The following is a 22883-nucleotide window of genomic DNA, read 5'->3' on the forward strand; positions in this document are numbered from 1 at the left end:
AAGCTCCACGGAGGCTGGGCTGAGCTGTGGTGGCTATGGCTGTGTTCGAAATGGCATACTAGCATACTCAATTAGTATATACTGCATACTAGCATACTCAATTAGTATATACTGCATACTGCATACTAAATTCATAATAAGTATGCCAATACCAGCCGACCGAAAATCTAGTATACATTTCTTGCATACTCAAATTTCACATACTGTACAGTGTGAACGCACTGCATACTCAAAATCTACGTCATATCTAGTATGAGTAGTATGCTAGTATGCCATTCCGAACACAGCCTATGGGTCCACATCACCCCATCTCTCCCCTATGTACACCCTATATACTACTATCTATCTACTAAGTGCAGCATAGCACCTTACGTCAGAACAATAATTTTAAAAAACCATTCAATACAAATTAGGCTGTGTTTATTATTTTCATGATCAAGATCATATTCGTTTTATTATCATTATTTGAATGGCAAGGACTTCTCACACAAGACAGGACAGAATAATCAGAGAATCTGGATTATGTATAGGTGTATTATTAGTTTATTTCAATATATATTCCAGAGTTTATTTACAAAATATAACAACAGAAAGTGATACATAATTCGGAGAAAAAATAATTTGTTGAATTTGAAATGGGTCCTGGATACAGAGGCAAGGCAGTTCACCTTCACATCGGCATGAGTCTAGCAATTGGTGTAAGCTATGTATACATGTTTACCAAAAGTGGCAGTAAACTTGATGTCTGGTGAGGTGACTGCTTTGTACGCTAGCTGCCAATCAACTGTACTTTTACCAGGAGGATTTTTTTTACATTTTTAAATGGGGCATGATAGAAGAACCAAACTACAGTGCTTCTTCCATGGGTCAGTCAGGGGCTTTACACACTCCAGGGCCAACCCAACCCAAACCATACTGCCAGCTCTGGTATTTTCCTTTCACATTGTCCTTTCTAACACTTTAAGCAACTATGGTGGCTGCATAACCAGCCCAGTACAGCTCAGCTCGGTTTGGCCATGTAAGTGTGAATATTAGGCTTCAGTGTGTTGTGCCAGTTAAGTATGCTGTCTATCAGAAATGCCACTTGGCTCCACTACTTCTGGCAGACATTTTACATTTAACCATTTAGCAGACGCTTTAATCCAAAGCGATTTACAATTAGAGATTCCAGGGACAGTCTCCCTGGTTGCCACCGCTACCCCTATGACAGAACAGCGACCGCTGGCGAACAAATGGGGAATTGTACGGTTACTATCCTCACTTTACTACTCACTCTGACCACAGCAAAGGCCTCTGGGAATAGTATTATTTTGCACATCACGTCAAATCGACACGCATCAAGAAATAAAACAAACTCACCAAATCGTTGGTGTTACAAAATTAGCATGAAGTATTACTCCTCAGTTTTCTTTTCTTTAAATAATTCACAAATATACACTTGTTAGGAAAACCAAACCTTCAATATCAATCTTCACACTGTTATACAGTAGTGTTAATTAATCATGATAAGGACTGCAAACGTTGTATATCTAAAATCCAGTGGTTCTACAAAAAGACCGTCATCCGTGGTGCTTATTCGTTGAGTCCGACTACTTCACTGACACTGGAGGTATGATGAAACAACCCAAACCACTCAGAAATGCTCAGTAAAGCCACAGAAGAAACCCTCTCGTCCCTGTTGTCCGACTTCTGAACCTTCTCTAATTCCTAAAAAAAAATTGGCAAAGGCACTGTTAACCAATGAGGCAGTTGGATAAATCCTTACCATGAGGCTAAACAGTAATGAGGGTAAAAACAGACAGGTGATTCGATTTATGAAGGGAATGCTAGTACAAACTTGATTTGTATGAATGACCCAGAAGAGATTCAGTCAAACCGAAGCCAAGTCAATTAATATCAGTGGTGTGATGTGAATTCAGTCGGTAACTGACTGTTAAGAGAAGGGTGTGTGTGAATCACATTGGTTTCCCGTGTCTCCCTTCACAGTGCCTTCCATATGAACACAGTAACAACTCCTAGGAAGAGGAGCATTGCAAACAAACAGTATCGTCCTTCGCCTTGTCTCCTCTACTCTCGTGATGGTCCACCTCCTCCAGTGGCGTGGTGGCACACTGGAGTCCCCTGGCGTGTGCGACTGTTGAACTGGCCGCCGCAGTGAGCTCACATGATCGAGCACTGCTCTGCTGCTCCGGCCCCTGAGGCTCCAGGGAGATTCAGGGATTCCAGGTCAAAGTTCAGGCCAGGTGGCTGAGGGGGGGGGGGGAAATGGGTGTCATTCAACCAGAATTTACAATATTTTCCAGGTTTATCTCATTGAGATCAATTGAGAGACCATGAGAAAGTCAAAGCACAAGAAAAAAGACACTTACAGATTCACCAGCCAGCTCTTTGGGTGGTTGGCCAAGGTCTTGTAGCTGAGAATACAAACACCATGACATTTATTTGATACCAAGCTACCCATTTTCAGCAAGCTCCCCATTTATTATCACCATTAAGTGTCAAGGCCATTATCAACTGTATGTACAGAAAACAATACATTGTTATTGTCTCACCTTCTGCATGAGTTCCAGAATGCTCTCGAAGGTGTTCTCACCATCCCCTCCACCTCCACCTCCCTCCTTCTCAAACTGGCTACAGATCTCTCCCATGACCTTGTGCTGCTGTTCGTAGCGCTGGTACTGATCAGGGGGGAGGGACTGCCTATTGCTGTTCAGCCACTCAGGGTACTGCGTGAGGAGTGAATGACAGTCAATTAGCCAATTGGTGTGTGTGTAGTGTGTGTGTGTGTGTGTGTGTGTGTGTGTGTGTGTGTGTGTGTGTGTCTGTGTACACACGTGAGGGCTACATTGAGTATAATCAAGATCAAATCAACAGTGGACAAATTGCTTAATCAGAACAACAACTATCTCGAGGTCAGCCCAAGTGAACACAAAGGCATGCGCAAGGACAGACAAACCACACAGACCTTCTCAGTAATCTCTTTGAGAGAAGGGTAAAGTACATCCTTGGAAAGAAGATTCTGCATGATGGTCTGCATGATGGGAAGGATGTTTCCATCTTCCCCACCCCCTTCTCCACCCTCATCCAACCCCAATCCTTCTAAAGTTTTTGCCAGGTCATCGCCAGCCAATCCTGCACTCTGAGGAGTAAAAAGAGGAAAACAGGCTGAATGGCTGATCTAATGCCAAATTACGTAATGAATAATGTTCCGAATAGTTTTTACGGTATTTTCAGAGTATCATTCAAACACCACCTGACCTACCTGCAGGTTGTCTGCATTTTTGGCCAGTCCACTGAGGGTCTCTTTAAGACAGGAGGTGAATTCTTGCTGGGAAGCTACATCAGTGCCTGTTCAGGAAGAGGACCGCTTTAATGACAGTTTGGTGGCACAACTCTGGGCAGGAAACAGACACAACCCCAGAATAGACACAGTAGATACAAACACATGCTGCTTACCCACTTTCCCTGCGGCCTCTGACAGTTTATGAAAGTGTTGCAACAGCTCCGGTTCTTCCTGTGCTAGTTCGGCCATGGCTTTCTCCCACTCCTCTTTGGCTTGAGAGGCCATCTCTCCTTCAAACAGAGCCTCAAAGAACTGTGTATCTTCCAGTAGAGGGGGCTAGAGAGATACACATCAACAGGTAAGCAAACTGTTGGCCGCACCCAGAGAAGTAGGGAAGAGTTGACAGTGACGAAAAATAACTCTCCTTTTCTTTTCTTTTTTAAGTTGTTTTTTTTCTGAGTGGGGCAGTCCCACTCATATTTTTTTGCATTTTTTATTTGACAGATACAGTGAAGATTATGACAGGAAGGATGGGTGAGAGAGAGAGAAGAGGGATGACATTCAGGATATGTCCCCGGCCGGAATCGAACCAGGGACCCTGCGGTTACATGGTCGACGCTTAACCCGCTACGCCACCCAAGCGCCCCATAACCATAACCATAACTCACCTTTTCACCACTGCTCTTGGCTGCTGGGGGAGCCGCAGCGGCCTCAGGGACAGGGGGGGCCGAGTTTGTCTTGTCAAAATCATCGAGTGCACCTTTGATACAGAGGGAAGACAAGACGGTGATTAAGCAGAAGTGGCACAGATAATAGCACATTTGTATTGGGGGGAGAACTGGGAGATACGGTCAGGTCAAAGAGATGAGAATGAGCTAGGGGCCAGGGGACATGAACAACAAAGATGTACATTAATCAAATCCGGCAGCAGCATCCCTAGCTCGGATCCAGGTGTGCTATTCGTCCTGGGGGTCAATCAAGTCTAGGGCTGGCGAGCATCTCGTTCATTTAAAATAATCACCCAGTTGGGAACAGATGAACAGATGAACGTGACAGCTTTGACGCCATCTCGTAGTGCAAACCTCAGCACATTTTCGAAGGCAAGCGAGCGACCAGGATGATGATGAAATAGCTGTCAGACACCCGGGGTCAGGTTGAGCCATGCTCTCGCTAACACTCCCATTAAATCATCTGCTGAAAGGTGTATTGTTCATGTTGATAAAAACACATATTCGAGAAAAGGTAAAGCTCGAGCGAGATCATTTTGTAGCAAATAATAATAATGGCGTTGCTTTTTGGATTTGACAGCCAGGCAGGACCAGCCACATTCCTCCTCCTGGCTGTCATCATGGCCCAACCACCATCGGACAGGAGGCATGTCGCGACTGGATTGCGACCAATCTTTGTCTGAATTAACGCACTGACCGCGGTTATGGTTAATGACACTTCGAGGAGTATTAATGTGAAACCTTACTGTCTAATAACTCGTCCAGTTCTGCGTCTGGTCCAGGTGACGGTTCCGCTGATCCTGACGCCATCTTCTCTCTCTAAACAAATGACTATTGACGCTGGATGATGACGTTTCAGTAGAACACCGATCGTCGCGGATTTATGCGTCACATATCTGTGGGATAAAGTAGCCACCCTTTGCCTTTTTGTTGTTAATAAAAGATATAATAATAATATTATATATATATAATAACATATTATTATTAACACATGTTATATTTATTATTATTATATATTTTATTAACAACAAAAAAGCAAAGGGTGGCTACTTTGAGGAATCTAAAATATACATATTTAGAGTTATTTCACACTTTATTGTTAAGTACATCATTCCTATGTGTTCATTCATAGTTTTGATGCCTTCAGTGAGAATCTACAATGTACCAAATAGTCATGAAAATAAAGGAAACGCATTGAATGAGAAGGTGTGTCCAAACTTTTGGCCTGTACTGTATAAACTCGGGAAATTTTGGGGGGAAATTTGTGTTTGGTCGATTATTTCTCTGTTGTTACAATGCTAATTGGCATTGTATTTTATATCGTTGAAAAGCCTGTTTAGTTACCTTAACAATGATGTCAAACTTAAGGTAAGGGTCATGCATTTGTGGGATGAGCAGCACAGCTGATTATGTGGGTGGGTAGCACCCAAATAGAAATGGCCAGTATCTGCAGTATCTGCCAAAGCTAAACAGTGTATTCTCTTGTTATGGGGTGCCCGTGCCTCTTTGGTGCTAAAAAAATAAAAAAAAATAAAAAAAATCGACATACAGTTGATCTGAATGTACTACACACACACACACACACACACACACACACACACACACACACACACACACACACACACACACACACACACACACACACACACACACACACACACACACAGGGGCGCCGCTAGGGGGTGGTAAGTTAGGACGATTCTAAGGGCCCAGCACTGACAGGGGCCCATGAGAATCTTTTTTTTTAAATATATTATATTTATAAATAATATTATTATCACAAGGACGTTAATGTAGCCGAATTCAAATGATAATTCTATGTATTAAAAAAAGTCACAAAAGAAACAAACAGGAGTTTTGTTTCTCTAGTATGTTTAACAAAATTAAGCCTTATTATTTACCCCTCTATTTATTCACTGCATGGTTCAGTCCACCGCGCGCGAGCTGCTAGACGAGAGGAACGTTACCGCAAATATTCTGACAAGGTTTCCATGACCAACACGTCCTGCTGTAGTATGTGTGTGGGACAGATGGAGGACAGCCAGATTGGAAATGCATCAAATGTACGTGTGCGTGCGTGGACGATGTCGTGAAAGGCAAAGCCAAAGTCAGGGTCTCAAAAGAGAAAAGTAAAAAAAACACTAAAAACAGTGGTTTAGTGATCTAATCACTGCGTGGATGATCTAGTTAGCTCGCTATAGCTAATTAACATTAACTTCAAGTACAGTTAACTTACAGTGCACTGTCAGTATAATTTCAGTTAAATGTATGAGATGAGGGCAATTTTGGTCCAAATATAGGTTATTAGAGCTCAGTGAATTTGTATCCAGCAGCTATGCACTCTTGCTATTATAGCTAGCTAGCTAGTATAATGTTACATGCTAATCACGTCATGCACAGATGCAGCCTCCCAGTTGAAGGAGAAGGAGGTAAGCAGTAGGAGTTTGGGGTTAACAAACAGATTTTGAATATTTTAATGTATGCTGCATTACCATGCAAGCATTGAATACAACTTTAGCTAATATTCATATTTAGTTAATAGTTCTTCCAGTAATTGCAATAACATTGACCACTGGCATCTTAATAATATTGTTAGCTAGCTAGATAACATTTAAGTTGGCTAATCTGGTGTAATGTATGTGTTATTATGTTAATATATAACATATATATATAGGACATCTTATGAATTATGTACCTATGGATACTCCATGCCAGGGCCCTCTTAAAGCAAGGCAGCCAGAGAGGAGAGCAGAGGTGGGTGGGTAGTGGTGGTCTAGTGGATAGTGAGTTGGACTTGTGATCGGAAGGTTGTGAGTTCAAATCCCGCCTGAAACCACACCACTACTAGTGTGCCCTTGAGTAAGGCACTTAGCCTTCAGTTACTCCAGGGGGAATGTCCCTGTAATTGGTAATTGTTTGGATTAAAAGCGTCTGCTAAATGGCAAAATTAATTAAAATTAAAACAATTAAGAGGTAAAGAGGCAGAAGAAGAAGAGCAAGAAGTAACAAAGGACAATGACAGCAGCACAGCAAGTTGGCTTCATCACTAGATTTCAAGGATCTTATTAAAGATTTTGCTACTAAGAAGGCCCAGCGTTTAGCTTTGATTTGATTTGATCTCTTTACTCCTATCTTGAATCGTTGTGCATTAGGCTAGATATAGTGTTTAGCTCTCCAGGTATACTATTCCACAGTACTGCCGCAGTGTAAAAATAAAAATCTTCCCGTTTCACATTCAATTTCGCTGGCACCATGTCTGTGTTGCTCCCTCTTGTATAAGACACGTTTGTCTTTGTGTGAAACAAGCAATGCTGAGTCAGTAAATATCTCTCTGCTGTAATTCTTCATTGATCTAATCCTGACAGTATTATGGCCAACTGATCTTTACTAGATCTACATATTTAGACACAATACCACCCCATTAAAATTATATGTTTTACTTTTTGTGTGATTTATACTTTTATAATTGGGTTCCAATCTACATTTAATTATACTTTTGTCCTTGTGTTGTTCAAGTCTTAATTTAATAAGTTAAAGAATGTTGAGATTTCTTTGCTGAATTGTTGATTCCTGTATTAACTGTAATTTTAAATTACATTTACAAAAGATGTCCATCATTGGATTTCTTGCAGTGCATCAATCGTTCATCAACTTCAACTGGGTTTAGGTTGATGGGTGGTTTAGGTGGGGGGGCCCAAAATGATATTCTGTCATGGGGCCCAGAATCTCTAGCGGCGCCCCTGCACACACACACACACACACACACACACACACACACACACACACACACACACACACACACACACACACACACACACACACACACACACACACGCACACACTCAGTCACTCATGCATGCATCAAACATCATAATTCTTATAAAATAAAAAATATCCTTGTGATTAATATTATATGGCACTAAGTGCACCTGTGACCTGTCACCTACATCTTTACGTGTGAAATTGGGGAATTTGCGCAGCAGCTTTCTGTTATCAGGTGTACTTGTGTGCGCATGAATGTCCCACTCCCTGCATACACATGGATTCAGGTCAAAGTTAGGGAACACTATCCATCTGAATGTTGAGAATGTGGCATAGTCATAGTCGCATAACAGGAAATCTCAATCTCGCTCTCTCTCTTTCTTTATTTCTGTCCCCCCCTACTCTCTCTCTCTCTCTCTCTCTCTCTCTCTCTCTCTCTCTCTCTCTCTCTCTCTCTCTCTCTCTCTCTCTCTTTGTGTGTACGCGCGCGCGTGTGTGTGTGTGTGTGTGTGTGTGTGTGTACGTGTGTGTGCGTGCGTGCGTGCGTGTGGCCGCGTGCGTTCAACTTGTTCACTTCGGATGCTTCCCCTTTTTTTTTTTTTTTTTTTACCCAAACGCGTTTTAGTCATGTGTCACTGTAACCGCATTAGCGCAGTAAATAAATAAGAGGTTTCCAGGGTAACTGCCCGTATCTTAGCAACATAGACAAATAATGTGAACATATATTAGGAACACAAAAAAGAAGACAAAAAGTTACAGCATGATCAGTGTAAAACCATTCTGGTCATGAACAAGCATGCCAATATTGTAATGATTGATTATTATAATATAATCTATAATACTAGATTATTTATGTTATAAATGCAAGTATATTTCAACCTCTCCAGTTATACATTTAGATATGACTATAAATGAAACCGTTACAATGAAATTATAATGTTACTAGCCTATTGCAATACATCATTGGCAGAAAAAGCCTACCCCAAATAAACATAATCAATACATTCTCCCATAATAACTAATGACTCAAGTGTAAGGATGAGGCTAGAATGACGCCCAGAGGGAAGATGTGGAAATAACGGTGGAGACATTTGATACCTAATTTGGTTTGTAATGGGCGGGAGTGTGGGGGGGCGGGGGGGGGGGGCGGGGGGCTTTTCCTTCCATGCCTGTAGTAAGTAAGTCAAGACTCGGAGGTCTACCCTGGTAAAGTCCCATTCGATTGGAGACCCGGAGAGAACAAAGGATACAAGCAGAGACAAAGTAACGCACAGGTAATATTTTTTGTTGTTACATTGTTACAGTGTGTGTGTAGACTATCCTATGACTGCAGAGTTATTTCCCAAACAAGTTGTCAATAACAAATAGGCTACACGTTTTTGTTCTGCAACCAGTTGTAACTTGTCTTACCTGCATGCCTTTGAGAGTAGGCATGATGAACCCACAGTGAGAAAAGCCATACAAGGAATAGTGTTTACTAGCGTTCTTAAGTCAGATGCAATTGAAACACCTTCATTTTCGCTTGGGATATCAGTCACTGATAGTTAAGCATATCTTGAAGTATTAAAAAAAAAAAAAAAAAAATGCGTAGCCTAACACAAGATGCAGAGTAGCCTAATCGTTGTAAAAAGTCTGTTACCCATTCATTCAAATCGTGAGCTTAGAATGATAAGGTTCTATCTCCGTTTAGAATGATAAGGTTCTATCTCCGTTTAGGGCAGTTCAGCGATATTGAGCGTCAAAGTTTTTGCATTCCATTATGTTTTATAAGATGGAACCTTTGTATTTTATGAATTACTAACTCAAAAATGTCAACATTTAAAAAAATAACACCACACAGGCATTAATAAACACCTAATGGATCAGATTATGTAAAAAAAAATCAATTTTGACAAAAATGGAGATAGAACCTTATAATTCTAACATCACGAAATGTTTTTGCCATCCATTAACTTGTTGATCATCATCTATCCTAGTTTATAGTAGCAGAAACATAGAGAAACTCCAGGGCGCGGCACGACCCAGCGGCACACCCACCTCACTGTGGTCGTCAATGAATGAGTGATCAGAATAACGGTATAGCCTCCAGCTGTCAGAATAACGGGAGAGTTATAACAAGTTTTAGATACATTTTAACTGTCACTTTTAAGATTAGGCTTATTTATATATGTGGTGTTCCTCATTGCAGTGGTGTTGACCACTATTGATCATAGAAATCATAAGATAAACGTAATGTCTTCCTACTGTATATATTTGTCTTGAGCACTGCTTCATTATAGAGTGAATATGAACAGGAAATCGAAACTGCTACTGGCTTCCGTTCCACAGAGCAGTCTTAAATAACGTTCTCCACACATTCACAATTTTGTCATACCCTACAGGCATTTTTTATAAGTCACTTGTTCTCTCTCTCTCTCTCTCTCTCTCTCTCTCTCTCTCTCTCTCTCTCTCTCTCTCTCTCTCTCTCTCTCTCTCTCTCTCTCTCTCTCTCTCTCACACAGGGTCAAATGATCCCACTCCATGGCTGTTCTAGTGTTAAATAACGTTCTCCACACATTCAGTTTTGTCATACCCTACAGGCATTTTTTATAAGTCACTTGTTCTCTCTCTCTCTCTCTCTCTCTCACACATTCTCTCTCTCTCTCTCTCTCTCTCTCTCTCTCTGTGTCTCTCTGTCTCTCTCTCTCTCTCTCTCTCTCTCTCTCACACACACACTCTCACTCTCTTTCGCCCTCTCTCTCTCTTGTATTCTCTCCCTCTCTCCTTCTCTCTCTCTCCCTTTCTCAGCCGATTGTTAGCTGACAGAGTCTGTCTTGTGTCTATGCCCACGGTTCTCTAAGTGGATTATGGGTGAAATTGAGTTACAGCTATGTTGTGTCATGACAACGCTCGTGACCTCTGCTGAGACAAACACTGAGCTCTGCTCCCTTATCCCTCACGCATGTGTGTGTGTGAGTGTGTGTGTGTGCGTGTGTGTGTGCGTATGTGTGTGCGCGTGCGTGTGTGCGTGCCTGTGTGTGTGTGTGTGTGTGAGTGACTGTGCAACCTTACTGTAATATCCTGTTTTCCCTCCTGTTCACGTTTCCAGGCTATATGTGAGCCTATTTTAGGCACCTCTCTAAAAGGGAAGTCCCACAGTTTGTGGGATTGCGTAGTGTTTTCCATGCTGCCCCTCTGAAAAGTGGCTTTCCATGCAGGCTCTGTGTCGTGTACTTCATTTTTTTTTTACCCATTTTCCTGACATGATTCCATAAGCACTAGTAATGGCAGGGAGTGAATCGTTTTTTCCATTACGGCTTTCTATAGGTTTATATACAGTGGTTTACATGACTTTAATTGGCTCTCCTTTTTAAAAGCAAGAGAGGGAATAGGAGAGGGAGAAAGTGAGTAGAAATGGAAAAGTTATGGGTGGGGGGGGGGGGGGTCGGGTGGGCAGCAAGAGAGTTTGAGGAGGAAAGAAAGGAAGGGTCTTGGCACATTTGACTCACTTTGCAGTTCGGCAGCAGTCTGGACATCTGGAAATGATCAGAAAAGTTGGAAAATCTTACAAGAGAGAAGGCGCGCGGTAGAGAGAGAGAGAGAGAGAGAGAGAGAGAGAGAGAGAGAGAGAGAGAGAGAGAGAGAGAGAGGGAGAGAGAGAGAAAGAGGGAGGTGGTGTGACTCATGGCTCTGCTATTCCCGTCCATCATTGTGTTTAAAGTATGTCCTTCTGAGGTTACGGCACAGGGCTTTCCCCATATTTTTCCCCCTTTTACTTAAGCCACCCCTCTCTGCCTGTCTGCCTTAGTGACTGTTTCTGCCATTCTCTCCCTTTGAATTTTCTCCATCTCTCTAACAATTTTTCTCATCTGCCCTTTACCTTTTACCATTTCATAAATACCATTTCAGTATTCCCCCCCAGCCCCCTCCCATTCCCTGTCCCCTAGGGTTGGAATGATTAATTTGACTAATCTAAACAGGCGCGGTCACTATGTTTATAACAGTCTCTCTGTGTAAACTAGGAACATGGACTCTTCACCACTTGTGGAGTGGAGTGTGGGGGAGTACGGAGGCAACGGAGAGGGAGGAAGGGGGCGAGGGAGGGAGGGAGGGAGCAGTTACTGAGGCCTGAGTGTCCCTGGATGATGTGGCTGTTAGCCAATGAGGCCCCTCCTCCTCGGAGGCTGATGACAGACAGACTGTGGGTTCGGGTAGAGGTCTCAGAGCCACGCCTGTCTACATTTACATTTAAATTTTGGGCATTTAGCAGATGCCTTTATCCAAAGTGACTTACAACAAATACATTTGACTAAGTAAGCGAATCATCTATCCAGTCATAGCAGGAAGAAGTAATCTATGCTCAGGCCTGGGGGCCATTGGCAGTCATCGCGCTACAAGAAGGACAATAAAAAAAATAAAAGTACAGTACGTCTAAAAATGATGCGAGTATGAAAGAATGTCAGGGACACTGTCTGCTCAACAGGGATTCCCAAGCAGAGAAAGTCTTGCATATGAAACTGAAAAGAAAGGAGATTTAATGTAGTTTACGGATGTCATAATGCCATATATATATATATGTATATATACTGTATATATGCCATTATGACATCCGTAACTATAGGAACAAAAAGTTGTTACTATTATATACAATTACTATTAAATTAAGTGTAGTTGTATGTAGTGTTGTTGTATGTATGACATTGATCCATAATGTCATACGTATACTTTTACCTTGATTACTTGTTTTACCACTCATCATTGTGAAAGTAGTTAATATGTCAATAGATAAGATGTTGCCCTCAAGTGGTCAAATCTAGTACTGATGGACCAATAGGCTACTGTATATATAATAATATATGCCATGTAGCTGACGCTTTTATCCAAAGCAACTTACATTGCAGTGTATACATTTTTCAGTACACTGTGGTTACATACATGTATCTGTGGTTGCTGCAAGAATGATGTGACAATAAGAATGTTTTTTTCTGCATCTACATGTTACTGACAGCCACCCTTGAATTCTGTGTCTCCTAACAGATTCCTCTACACCAAACAAACAAGGAGCCGCATCCCCTGACGGTCTACAGAGGACTACAATTTAACAGCAACTCTATTAGTCCCGTATCCTCCATATCCCATCATGCCCCTGGTTGTGGTACACTCCAACCCGTTACTATGGGTGCGCCTGCTGGCCATGATCTTCTCCTGTGTGGCCTTCGCAGTAGCGGTCCACGGCGCCAACCTCTACCATGGTACCGGTGACTGGTGTGTGTTCTGCTGGGCCTTCAGTTTCGCCGGCACCCTGCTGGTCCTGCTGGTGGAGCTGTTCGGCCTGCAGACCCGCGCCCCCGTGTCCTGGAAGAACTTCCCCATCACCTTCGCCTGCTACGCCGCCCTGCTCTGCCTGTCCGCCTCCATCATCTTCCCTCTCTACTTCCTGAAGGGCCAGACGAGGGCCAGCGAGGTGCGCGACTTCCGCATCGTGTCCACCGTCTTCTCCTGCCTGGCCACCATCACCTACCTGAGCGAGGTGAGCATCAGCAAAGCCCGTCCGGGCGAGGTGGCCGGCTACATGGCCACCGCCCCGGGCCTGCTGAAGGTGTGCGAGACCTTCGTGGGCTGCGTCATCTTCGTCTTCATCAGCGACCCCGTGACGTACGACCAGAACGCCGCTCTGAAGTGGTGCATGGCGGTCTACTGCATCTGCTTCATCCTGTCGGCGGCCATCATCGTCGTGTGCGTGTGCGAGTGCACGGGCTGCCTGCCCTTCCCCTTCGCCCGCTTCCTGTCGGCCTACGCCCTGCTGGCTGTCATCCTGTACCTCTCCGCCGCCATCATCTGGCCCATCTACAAGTTTGACAAGAAGCACGGGGGCAGCCCAACCAGGCCGTCCAGCTGCGGCACCTTTGCAGGGCTGTGCTCCTATGACAAGCTGATGGCCGTGGCGGTGCTTTCCGCCGTCAACTTTGTTCTCTACCTGGCAGACCTGATCTACTCCGCCCGGCTGGTCTTCATCAGTGTGTGAGAGAGGTCAGGAGAACGAAAAGGGAGAGGGATAGAGAGGTGAAAAAAGAGAGGAGGTGATTGATTTGAGAAGGAGAGAGAGAGAAAGATTGAAGGGTAGAAATAACGGGGTAAAGCTAGAGGGAAGAAACCAAAATAAACTGCTTACTGTATTTTGCGTCATTTAGCTGTCAATGTTCGGCTCTTGGTCTCTTTTAAGTTTTGCATCCAGAGACTGCAAAGTATTGCTGTCATGTCAAGCGAAAGGTGGAAATATAGTATTTCAACACAAAGATGGTTTTACGGAACCAAGAAATCTCATCAGGTGGACAAAAAACTTTTGATTTCTCAGATTATCTGAGACACACACACGCACACACACACACACACAAGCACATACACACACCCCCACACACACACACACACACACACACACACACACACACTCATACACACACACACACACACACACACAAGACATGAAAAGATAAGAGGGCTTTAATATTTTGCTGAGTATGTTGATATTTCTCTGCATGGGTTTTTCAAACGCTGTGCAAGATTTTAGAGTCGATCAAGTTTACAACATTCACTGATTCCATCTAGCCCCTTATTAGGTAACTGATATGGTCATAATATTTTATACAGCTCCAATGTTTTCAAGACTTGAAGTAGAACAAACATTGTTTTTTGAATTCATGTAAAGATGTATGTTTAGTAGCCTAGCATTTTGCATATGTTATAATATCATGTGTCGTCAGCCAGCTGCAATGTCAAGAGTATATTGTATGTGGATAGAATATATGCATATATGACAAGGTAGTTGAGGTAAAACCTTCACTTTTTTATGCGCACTTACTGTTTGAAAGCTATGTGTATAATTACCCATTCTCTGTATGATGTCTCCAAAACCAATCAACATCTTAGAATCTAATTCATAAACTGCTACTAAAAAGTAAAAGTTGTCAGGGAAATGTGATTTGTATCTGGCCCATAACAGTCTATGTTTTGTCGTAAAGAAAGAGATCCATATATTTAGCTGCATCATCTTTCTCTTTCCTGCTGTTACTAACACATTAAGTTCTTTGATCATTTTCTTTTTGTAAGACGCCGTGCCTGTTGAGACTGTGCATACCACACCACACCAGTGTTATGGGAAAATATAATCCAGTGTTCAATAAAAAAAAATCCACATGATAAAGAAAGACGGTTTGTGTTTGTGTATTATGTGTATCGGTCTAAGTGCCTAAGTGTCCTTGCCAATGGGGGTCAAAATATTGTGTAAAGACTAGTGGGAAATCGTGAGCTCAGAATGATAAGGTTCTATCTCCGTTCAGGGCAGTTCAGAGATATTGAGCGTCAAAGTTTTGACATTCCATTATGTTTTGTGAGATGGAACCTTTGTATTTTATGAATTACTTACACCAAAAATGTCAACATTTTAAAAATAACACCTAATGGATCAGATTATGTAAAAAACTCAATTTTGACAAAAATTTAGATAGAACCTTATAATTCTAAGGTCACGAAATGTTGCGACTACTAGAGTTTATGCTCTATTGATACATCTCTAGCTGACCAGCTGATCTTCAGGCCCAGGACGTCCCTGCCGACACCAAAGGGCCCTAATAGTTCAATGTTACGTACATCAGGAGAGGCTGGTGGAGGCAGACATTGGAGGACGGCCTCACTGTAACGCATGGAACAGAATCAGGAACGCTATCAGACACAGATTCCTCATTCCGTTCCGCAAGGAGTGCATCATCGACATGCAATCACATGCCCAAGCAAACACATAGCCATTGTATTACCGATTCTAGGGTATATAACCTGTGTCCTTCCTATTAGATATGGACATCTCCTCTACTCTGATGCTGGATATGGTTGCCTTGTTGTAACTGGATTGTGATCAACTTATTGATAACCTATTGGTTGATCATTCCTGCTGTTGCTCATTCCTGCACCGGTGATTAAATGGTGACAAAGACCCTTAATACAAAGATGGTTTACCTCTCTGCCTCTCACTGCCAATCACACACACATACGCACGCGGGCACACACGCACGCACGCACACACACACACACACACACACACACACACACACACACACACACACACACACACACACACACACACACACACCAGCCGGCACTTCCATTGACCAGCAGTTTAACGTTATGGATAAAACAGGGCTCTATTTTCCTTGGCTAATCCAACCCTGCTGTACCCCACAGACGTACCCCTGTGTTCCAATCTGTCAATACATTTATTTTGTTCCTGCACACACAAAGTCTATCCAATAAAGTCTGCTAGAAAATGGGTGTTGACAGGAAGGTCAGCTGATCACACAGCATGCAGAGACAGATATTGGGTGCGCTCGTAAACACGGTCAGTGCTCTGGTTTCAACTGAAATCAGTTAATGCGCTCTGGCACTCTCAGAGCGTATTTACGAACGCACCCATTGACTACAGTTCATCATATGAGCCTCTCTGGGAACTATTGAACTGTGTGTCTGTACAGTGTGAAATGAAAATATGGAAATGTAAATTGAACAAACACATTCATATGGGTTCATATAATAGGTTCATATATACTATATTGTTTCCATATCATACATAAGATAATAGTGATGATTGTTTGAAGCTGAAGTTGCTACTGTATGAATAGCTGAATAGCTCAGTATTTCCTCTATAGGAAACAACAATAGTGGTACTTTTTTTTGCTAGTAATTAATGGAAAAGGTTTACTTGTCACAATCAGTGAATTAGATTTGGCTAAATTGCTCCAGAACACTAAATAGATCTCGGTAAAAAAAATAAAAAATACTGGCGCCTGAACTCACGTCTGTTGCAGATTATTTTCTTTTTGGGCTCCCTCACCTCCTGAATCCCAATTTAACCCCTGCACCCACACATACACACACACACACACACACAGACACACACACACACACACACAGACACACACACACACACACACACACAGACACACACAGACACACACACACACACACACACACACACAGACACACACACACACACACACACACACACACACAGACACACACAGACACACACACACACAGACACACACACACACACACACACACACACACACACACACACACACACGCCTCCCAGCAGTGGAAGGTGGGGTTGTAGATAACTGCTTTGAATATGAAGGTTTATAAATGTCTGTGATGCCACTGGCGGCTCCAGAGTGGCTGATAGACGATATTTCTGTCATAGAGAAGCATGGCTCACACAGTCGGTCCGCTGGACAAAGACCAGTTCTCCTGTCCTATCTGCCTGGATCTACTGAAGGAGCCCGTGGCTATCCCCTGCGGACACAGCTACTGCATGGCCTGCATCAAAGGCTGCTGGGGCGACGACGACGCAACCAACGTCTTCAGCTGCCCCCAATGCAGACAGACCTTCACCCCGAGACCCGTCCTGAACAGAAACACCATCTTGGCTGAGATGGTGGAGAAACTGAAGAGGACGGGGCTCCAGGCGGCTCCCAGCTGCGGTCACAGCTACACGTACGCCGGGCCCGGAGACGTGGCGTGTGACTTCTGCCCGGGTGGCCAGATCAGAGCGGTCCGATCCTGCCTGGTGTGTCTGGCCTCCTACTGCGCCACCCATCTCCACGCTCACAACGAGTCTCCGGCCCTGAGGAAGCACACGCTGGTGGCGGCCACCATGCAGCTGCAGGAGAGGGTCTGCCCGCATCACGATAGGCTCCTGGAGATCTACTGTCGGACGGATCAGCAGTGCGTCTGTCTGCTGTGTGTGATGGACGAACACAGGGGCCATGACACGGTCTCGGCCGCCGCAGAAAGCACCAAGAAACAGGTATGGGTTAGGGTTAAAAGCACACCGTACAAACCGCCGTATCTCATCGTTATCTCAGGCTGTTATTTACCCAATGGCCATATATTTGATGTGTTTATGTGTTATATGAACCCTCACAAGTCTGCTGTTGTAAACATGTTTAGGTTTAGGTGACATTAGTTTGGCATTTTACAGGCCGCCTTCCCTTGTCTCTTTTGCATTTTTGAGGGTATAAATAAATAATATATGCCCCTTTCCCTGAGTCATTGTTTTAGCATGTTACCAGGAGCACATATCGTTTCCGTGATAATTATCAGGGTAGGGCCATAAAATCTAAAGGTTAGAGGTAAGTTAGAATCAAAATGAATAACTTCCTTTCCGATATTCAAATGTTAAGTCTTTGTCTTCCCTGGCTTGCTTTTAGTGTGTGCAGCAGCAGGGGAGGCTGGTGGAGGTAGAAATCGGAGGACAGGCTCATTGTAATGCACGGAACGGAATAGGGAATGGCATCAAACGGAATGAGTAATGGTATCAAACACCATTCCTCATTCCATTCCATGCATTGCAATGAGCCTGTCCTCCGATTTCTACCTCCACCAGCCTCCCCTGGTGTGTACTGTAAAGTAACCAGATAGAGATCTGAGGAGCATGTGATACAGACAGTTGCTTTGAATGTGGTCCATACAGCAGATCGCCACATGCAAAACATCTCCATGTATTTTGACTATCTGGCCTATACAGAGTGTGTGCCGAAGACAATTCAAATGGGAATGATAGGCTGCTGTGGAAAGAAAATCGGATTTTTGCTACTGCTAATTATCAAGGATTTTAGAATATTTAGGTTATTTAATTATTGTGGCTAGTGTATGTGCACCCTTTGTGTCTACCTTATCATTGGAAAAATTGAATCATTTGCTGCGGTTGTTTTTGCAGACTTAATAACATTTCTGCTTCTGTCAGGCCAAATTCCATTTAATAAAGAGGGTGACTCACTCCCCTCCAAAAAATGAGTATGAGCCCAAAAGACAAATCTCTATAGACGACAGTTTGTGTGTGTGTGTGTGCGTGTGTGTGTGTGTGTGTGTGTGTGTGTGTGTGTGTGTGTGTGTATGTGTGTGCGTGCGTGCATGCGTGGGTGTGTTTGTGGTGCGTGGGTGTGTTTGTGGTGCGTGGGTGTGTTTGTGTGCGTGCGTGCGTGTGTGTGTGTGCGTGCATGCGTGTGTGTGTGACTGTTTCCCAACAGAGGCAGCTGGGGAGGACTAGGAGGAAATCCAAACTGAGAATCCAGGCCAAAGAGAAAGAGTTGCTGGAGCTGAGAAGAGCTCTGGAGTCACTCAAGGTGATGTACCCAATAGATCAGCAGAGCAAAGTCAGCCATTAAGGTGCCAAGTATGAGGCCACATTCAAGTCCCATTGTCTGAGCTACATTGTGGTGGGGGGTGAGGGGTTGTGTGTGTGCGTGGGGGGGGGGGGGGGGGGTTAGTACATTCTTCCAGTACAGTACAGTCCTGAGCCCTCTCTGTGTGTGTGTGTCTCCCTCCAGCTCTCTGCGCAGGCAGCAGTGGAGGACAGTGAGAGGATCTTTACTGAGCTGATCCGCTCGATGGAGGGAAGGCGCGGCGAGGTGAGGGAGCTGATCAGAGCCCAGGAGGACACCGCTGTGGCTCAGGCCGGGGGTCTCATACAGACGCTGGAGCAGGACATCGCCGAGCTGAGGAAGAGAGATGCTGAGCTGGAGCAGCTCTCACACACAGAGGACCACATCTACTTCCTCCGGGTAACAGCGCTGGTGCTCTAACACTGGACCCCTTTGTGATGACGGTGTGCGTTACCCCCACAATGTTATACAGAGATAAGATAAGGAAACTTGGCCATAACATGTTCATAAGCATGGACATTTTCCTTTGGCACACTGGCACAAAGGGGGTAAAAACTGACATACAAAACATAACATATATACATACAATATATACATTTATATAGTTAAAGTTTATATACCCTATTCTATGTTTGATCAGTGGTTATATACGTATAATTTCTTTCTCATGTTTCAATTCCATTAAATGTTACATTTAAAGGGCTTTATTGGCATGGGAAACATACATTTACATTGCCAAAGCAAGTGAAGATAAAAAAGAAAGAAAAAAATAGAATATACGACTAGAATAAATAAATGATTAAACAGAGCTGTGTATATATATATATATATATATATATATATATATATATACAGGTAAATAAAGATAACTTAAAATAAAAATAGAATGTTTCTCTCTCTGTACCCTCCTCCCTCTGCTGTTCACTAGAATGGTCAGTCAGTCTCCACCTGGGCCGACCTCACAGAGCCTCTGAGGATCACCACGGTTCCTCCTCTAGACTTTGGCAAGGTGCGGGCCTCCGTATCAGCCCTCCAGAGGAGGCTGGAGGACCTCTGCAAAGGGGAGTGGTCTAAGATATCCAGGGCAGGTAGGCGTGTGTTTGAAGCCATTCCTTCTGCATTCCATTCCTTGCATTACAATGAGCCTGTCCTCCGATTTCTACCTCCACCAGTCTCCACTGGTAGACAATACTGATAATGTTCAGTAGTAAATGACAACTCTTCACTGTTTACAGCCTAATGCCTTTTCCTCCACAGCGAGCACAGTGAAACTCCTGCAGTGTCCAGACCCCAGGATCAGACCAGAGTTCTTGTACTGTAAGTCTGTAACAACAGAAGCAATTCATTAACACGACTACTTTATTCACAGAGTGAACAGTGAGTGACAAGAGTTGCCGGCTCGCAATGAACTCCAAAATAGCTCTGCTATTATAAACGGAGGGCCAAATGTGCATTCTATTTCCACTCTGTGTACACAATCCATGCCCTTGTTTACCGTTCATGTCCCCACACTCAGTGTTGTGCCTTACTCACCCCTTCCGCTCCCCCCCCTCCTCCTCCTAGACTCCTGCCAGCTCACACTGGACCCCAGGTCGGCCCACCGAGAGCTGAGCGTGTCCCAGGAGAACAGGGCAGTGACGGTGAGGGCCAGGGACCACCACAGCCCCGACCACCCAGAGAGGTTCGACTACTGGAGCCAGGTGCTGTGTGCCGAGGCCCTGTCCGGACGCTGCTACTGGGAGGCGGAGTGGAGCGGAAGCGGGGTCAACATGGCCGTCGCCTACAGAGGGATGGCCAAGAAAGGAGAAAGCAACGACTCCCACTTTGGACGCAACGACCGGTCGTGGAGTTTGTTCTGCTCGAGGAAAGGTTACGCTGTCTGGCACAACAACGTGGCCACAAGGATAGAAACCCCACTGTCCTCGAGGATAGGAGTGTACCTGGACCACAGGGCCGGAACGCTGTCCTTCTACAGCGTCTCTGACACCATGACTCTGCTCCACAGGGTCCAGGCCTCGTTCACTCAGCCTCTCTATCCGGGCTTTGAGTTCATGTGTTTCGGAGCCGCCATTGAGTTGTGTCAGATGGAGTAGCAGAGGAAGTGTAGAACCCCACACGGGGTTAGGGTTAGGGGAACTCTTTGAAGAAACCCCTTTTTGGGTCCCATTGAGAACCCTCTGTGGAAAGGGTTCAAACCCAAAAGGGTTGTTCAAAGGGGGTCCCCACCTACTTTTCTTTTAAGAGTGCAGTGTGTGAAATAACATGTTTTTATTTGTTACTCAAATTTGACAGGTTTTAGAAGGCACTCTTGTACAGTATGGGTTGCATGATATAATGTAATATATAATTATATATTACATATATTTATATCTATATTATACATTATATTATTAATATAATGATATTATATTATACATTATATTATACATTATATTATACATTATATTATACATTATATAATATATCATGTATAATATAATCTCTGAGATCTCAGAGTCTCAGAGAATATTTGTTTTCATGTTTGTCTCACATCTGCATTTTTGTGTGTCTCATAGCTCATTCTTGATCACTAAGAAGTCATTGTAAATAGTTTGTAACACACTTTGTATATTACTGACTAAACAATAAAATACAATCATCTCAAAGCTTACGTTGCCAATACCTGCTGGTATATATCATGATGTGAAGTAAAATAATCGTCCATCCTGTCTCATACCTCTGTACAGTAATGGAGGCTGGTGGAGGTAGACATCAGAGGACGGGCTCACTGTAATGGAATGGAATGGAATCGGGAATAGTATCACACATGTATGTTTGGATATGAAACTATAGGCCTATTCAAACAACATTTTAATCATAATATGTTATACCTTGACAACCCCTTGGTGAAGCCTTGATAGTTTCTTGATAGCTCCTTCCACTCCATTCATTACAACCAGCTTGATACCATTCCTCATTCCATTCCATGCATTACAATGAGCCCACCCTGCTATTTCTACCTCCACTAGCCTCCCCTGGGGTAAACATTCTCTTCCTTCCATAAGCCGTATCACAACAACATTACACAGTATCATCTGCCTCTCTATCGCCATGGCGCTGGGTTTGTCAAACAGGCATCATTACTGCTATAGTTAGAGTCCCATCTGGGGGTATGGCCTTCTGCCAATGTCTGTCAGGATGACACTTAATGGTCTCACTGTAAGGAAAGGTGGTTTATGGTGAAAGGGATGTCAGCTGACATCGGTCTCTCCCAGATACTCTGGGTCAGACAACTGTTCAGTTACATGACTTACTCTGGGAATCATGTAAGGGAGGGCTCATTCTAATGCATGCTATCAAACATCATTCCTCATTTCGTTCCATGCATTACAATGAGCCCGTCCTCCGATGTCTGCCTCCACCAATCTCTCCTGGGGGGTATTCCATCAGCATCGCTAAAGGGAAATCCAGGCTTATTTTGATAAGTTTCACAAGACTTAACAAAAATAAGCCTGGATTTTCCTTTAGCGATGTTGGAACCCCCCCCCCCCCCCCCCCCCCCCCCCCCCCTCCCCGGTCAGATGTGTCATTCATTGCTAGTTGTTTCGTCTGTCAACAAGATTGACATAAAGGTCCACAAACCCCGTTTATCAGTCTGTGATGATACCACCCCTGGTGGTTACAGCCGAATATGGTGGCTAATTACAAAACAGCAGCATACTGTATAGTACTCTCTTAACATTAACGATTTCTAACACAATTGAAATTGTCACATTCACTTCCATGAAGTTAAAGCACAATGATGAAGTAACATCATCTGTGCTATTTATAACAACGTGTGTGTGTGTGTGTGTGTGTGTGTGTGTGTGTGTGTGTGTGTGTGTGTGTGTGTTTGTGGTGTGTGTGTGTGTGTGTGTGTGTGTGTGTGTGTGTGTGTGT

General features: G+C 43.7%; 3 protein-coding genes across 3 annotated transcripts; 2 read left to right on the plus strand and 1 right to left on the minus strand.

The window, feature by feature from the left end:
- Positions 1-535: 535 nt before the first annotated feature.
- Positions 536-4825, minus strand: pex19 (peroxisomal biogenesis factor 19). The gene is made up of 8 exons (XM_080546389.1): positions 4758-4825; positions 3952-4043; positions 3457-3619; positions 3263-3348; positions 2966-3139; positions 2553-2726; positions 2370-2414; positions 536-2247 (listed from the first exon to the last, which is right to left on the minus strand). The coding sequence occupies exons 1-8, from the start codon at positions 4819-4821 to the stop codon at positions 2161-2163; spliced, it is 885 nt and encodes a 294-aa protein (XP_080402515.1). The 5' UTR covers positions 4822-4825; the 3' UTR covers positions 536-2160.
- Positions 4826-12892: 8067 nt separating this feature from the next.
- On the plus strand, positions 12893-13777 carry myadmb (myeloid associated differentiation marker b; the record flags this gene model as incomplete). The annotated part of the gene is made up of 1 exon (XM_080546409.1): positions 12893-13777. One exon carries the CDS (start codon positions 12893-12895, stop codon positions 13775-13777), a length of 885 nt encoding a protein of 294 aa, XP_080402535.1.
- Positions 13778-17008: 3231 nt separating this feature from the next.
- On the plus strand, positions 17009-21058 carry ftr66 (finTRIM family, member 66; the record flags this gene model as incomplete). Its single annotated transcript, XM_080546217.1, has 6 exons — positions 17009-17608; positions 18831-18926; positions 19131-19364; positions 19894-20053; positions 20223-20282; positions 20529-21058. The coding sequence occupies 6 exons, from the start codon at positions 17009-17011 to the stop codon at positions 21056-21058; spliced, it is 1680 nt and encodes a 559-aa protein (XP_080402343.1).
- Between the last annotated feature and the right edge of the window lie 1825 nt (positions 21059-22883).

This window comes from Nansenia antarctica, assembly GCF_963989245.1.
Source record: "Nansenia antarctica genome assembly, chromosome: 16".
Lineage (NCBI taxonomy): Eukaryota > Metazoa > Chordata > Actinopteri > Argentiniformes > Microstomatidae > Nansenia > Nansenia antarctica.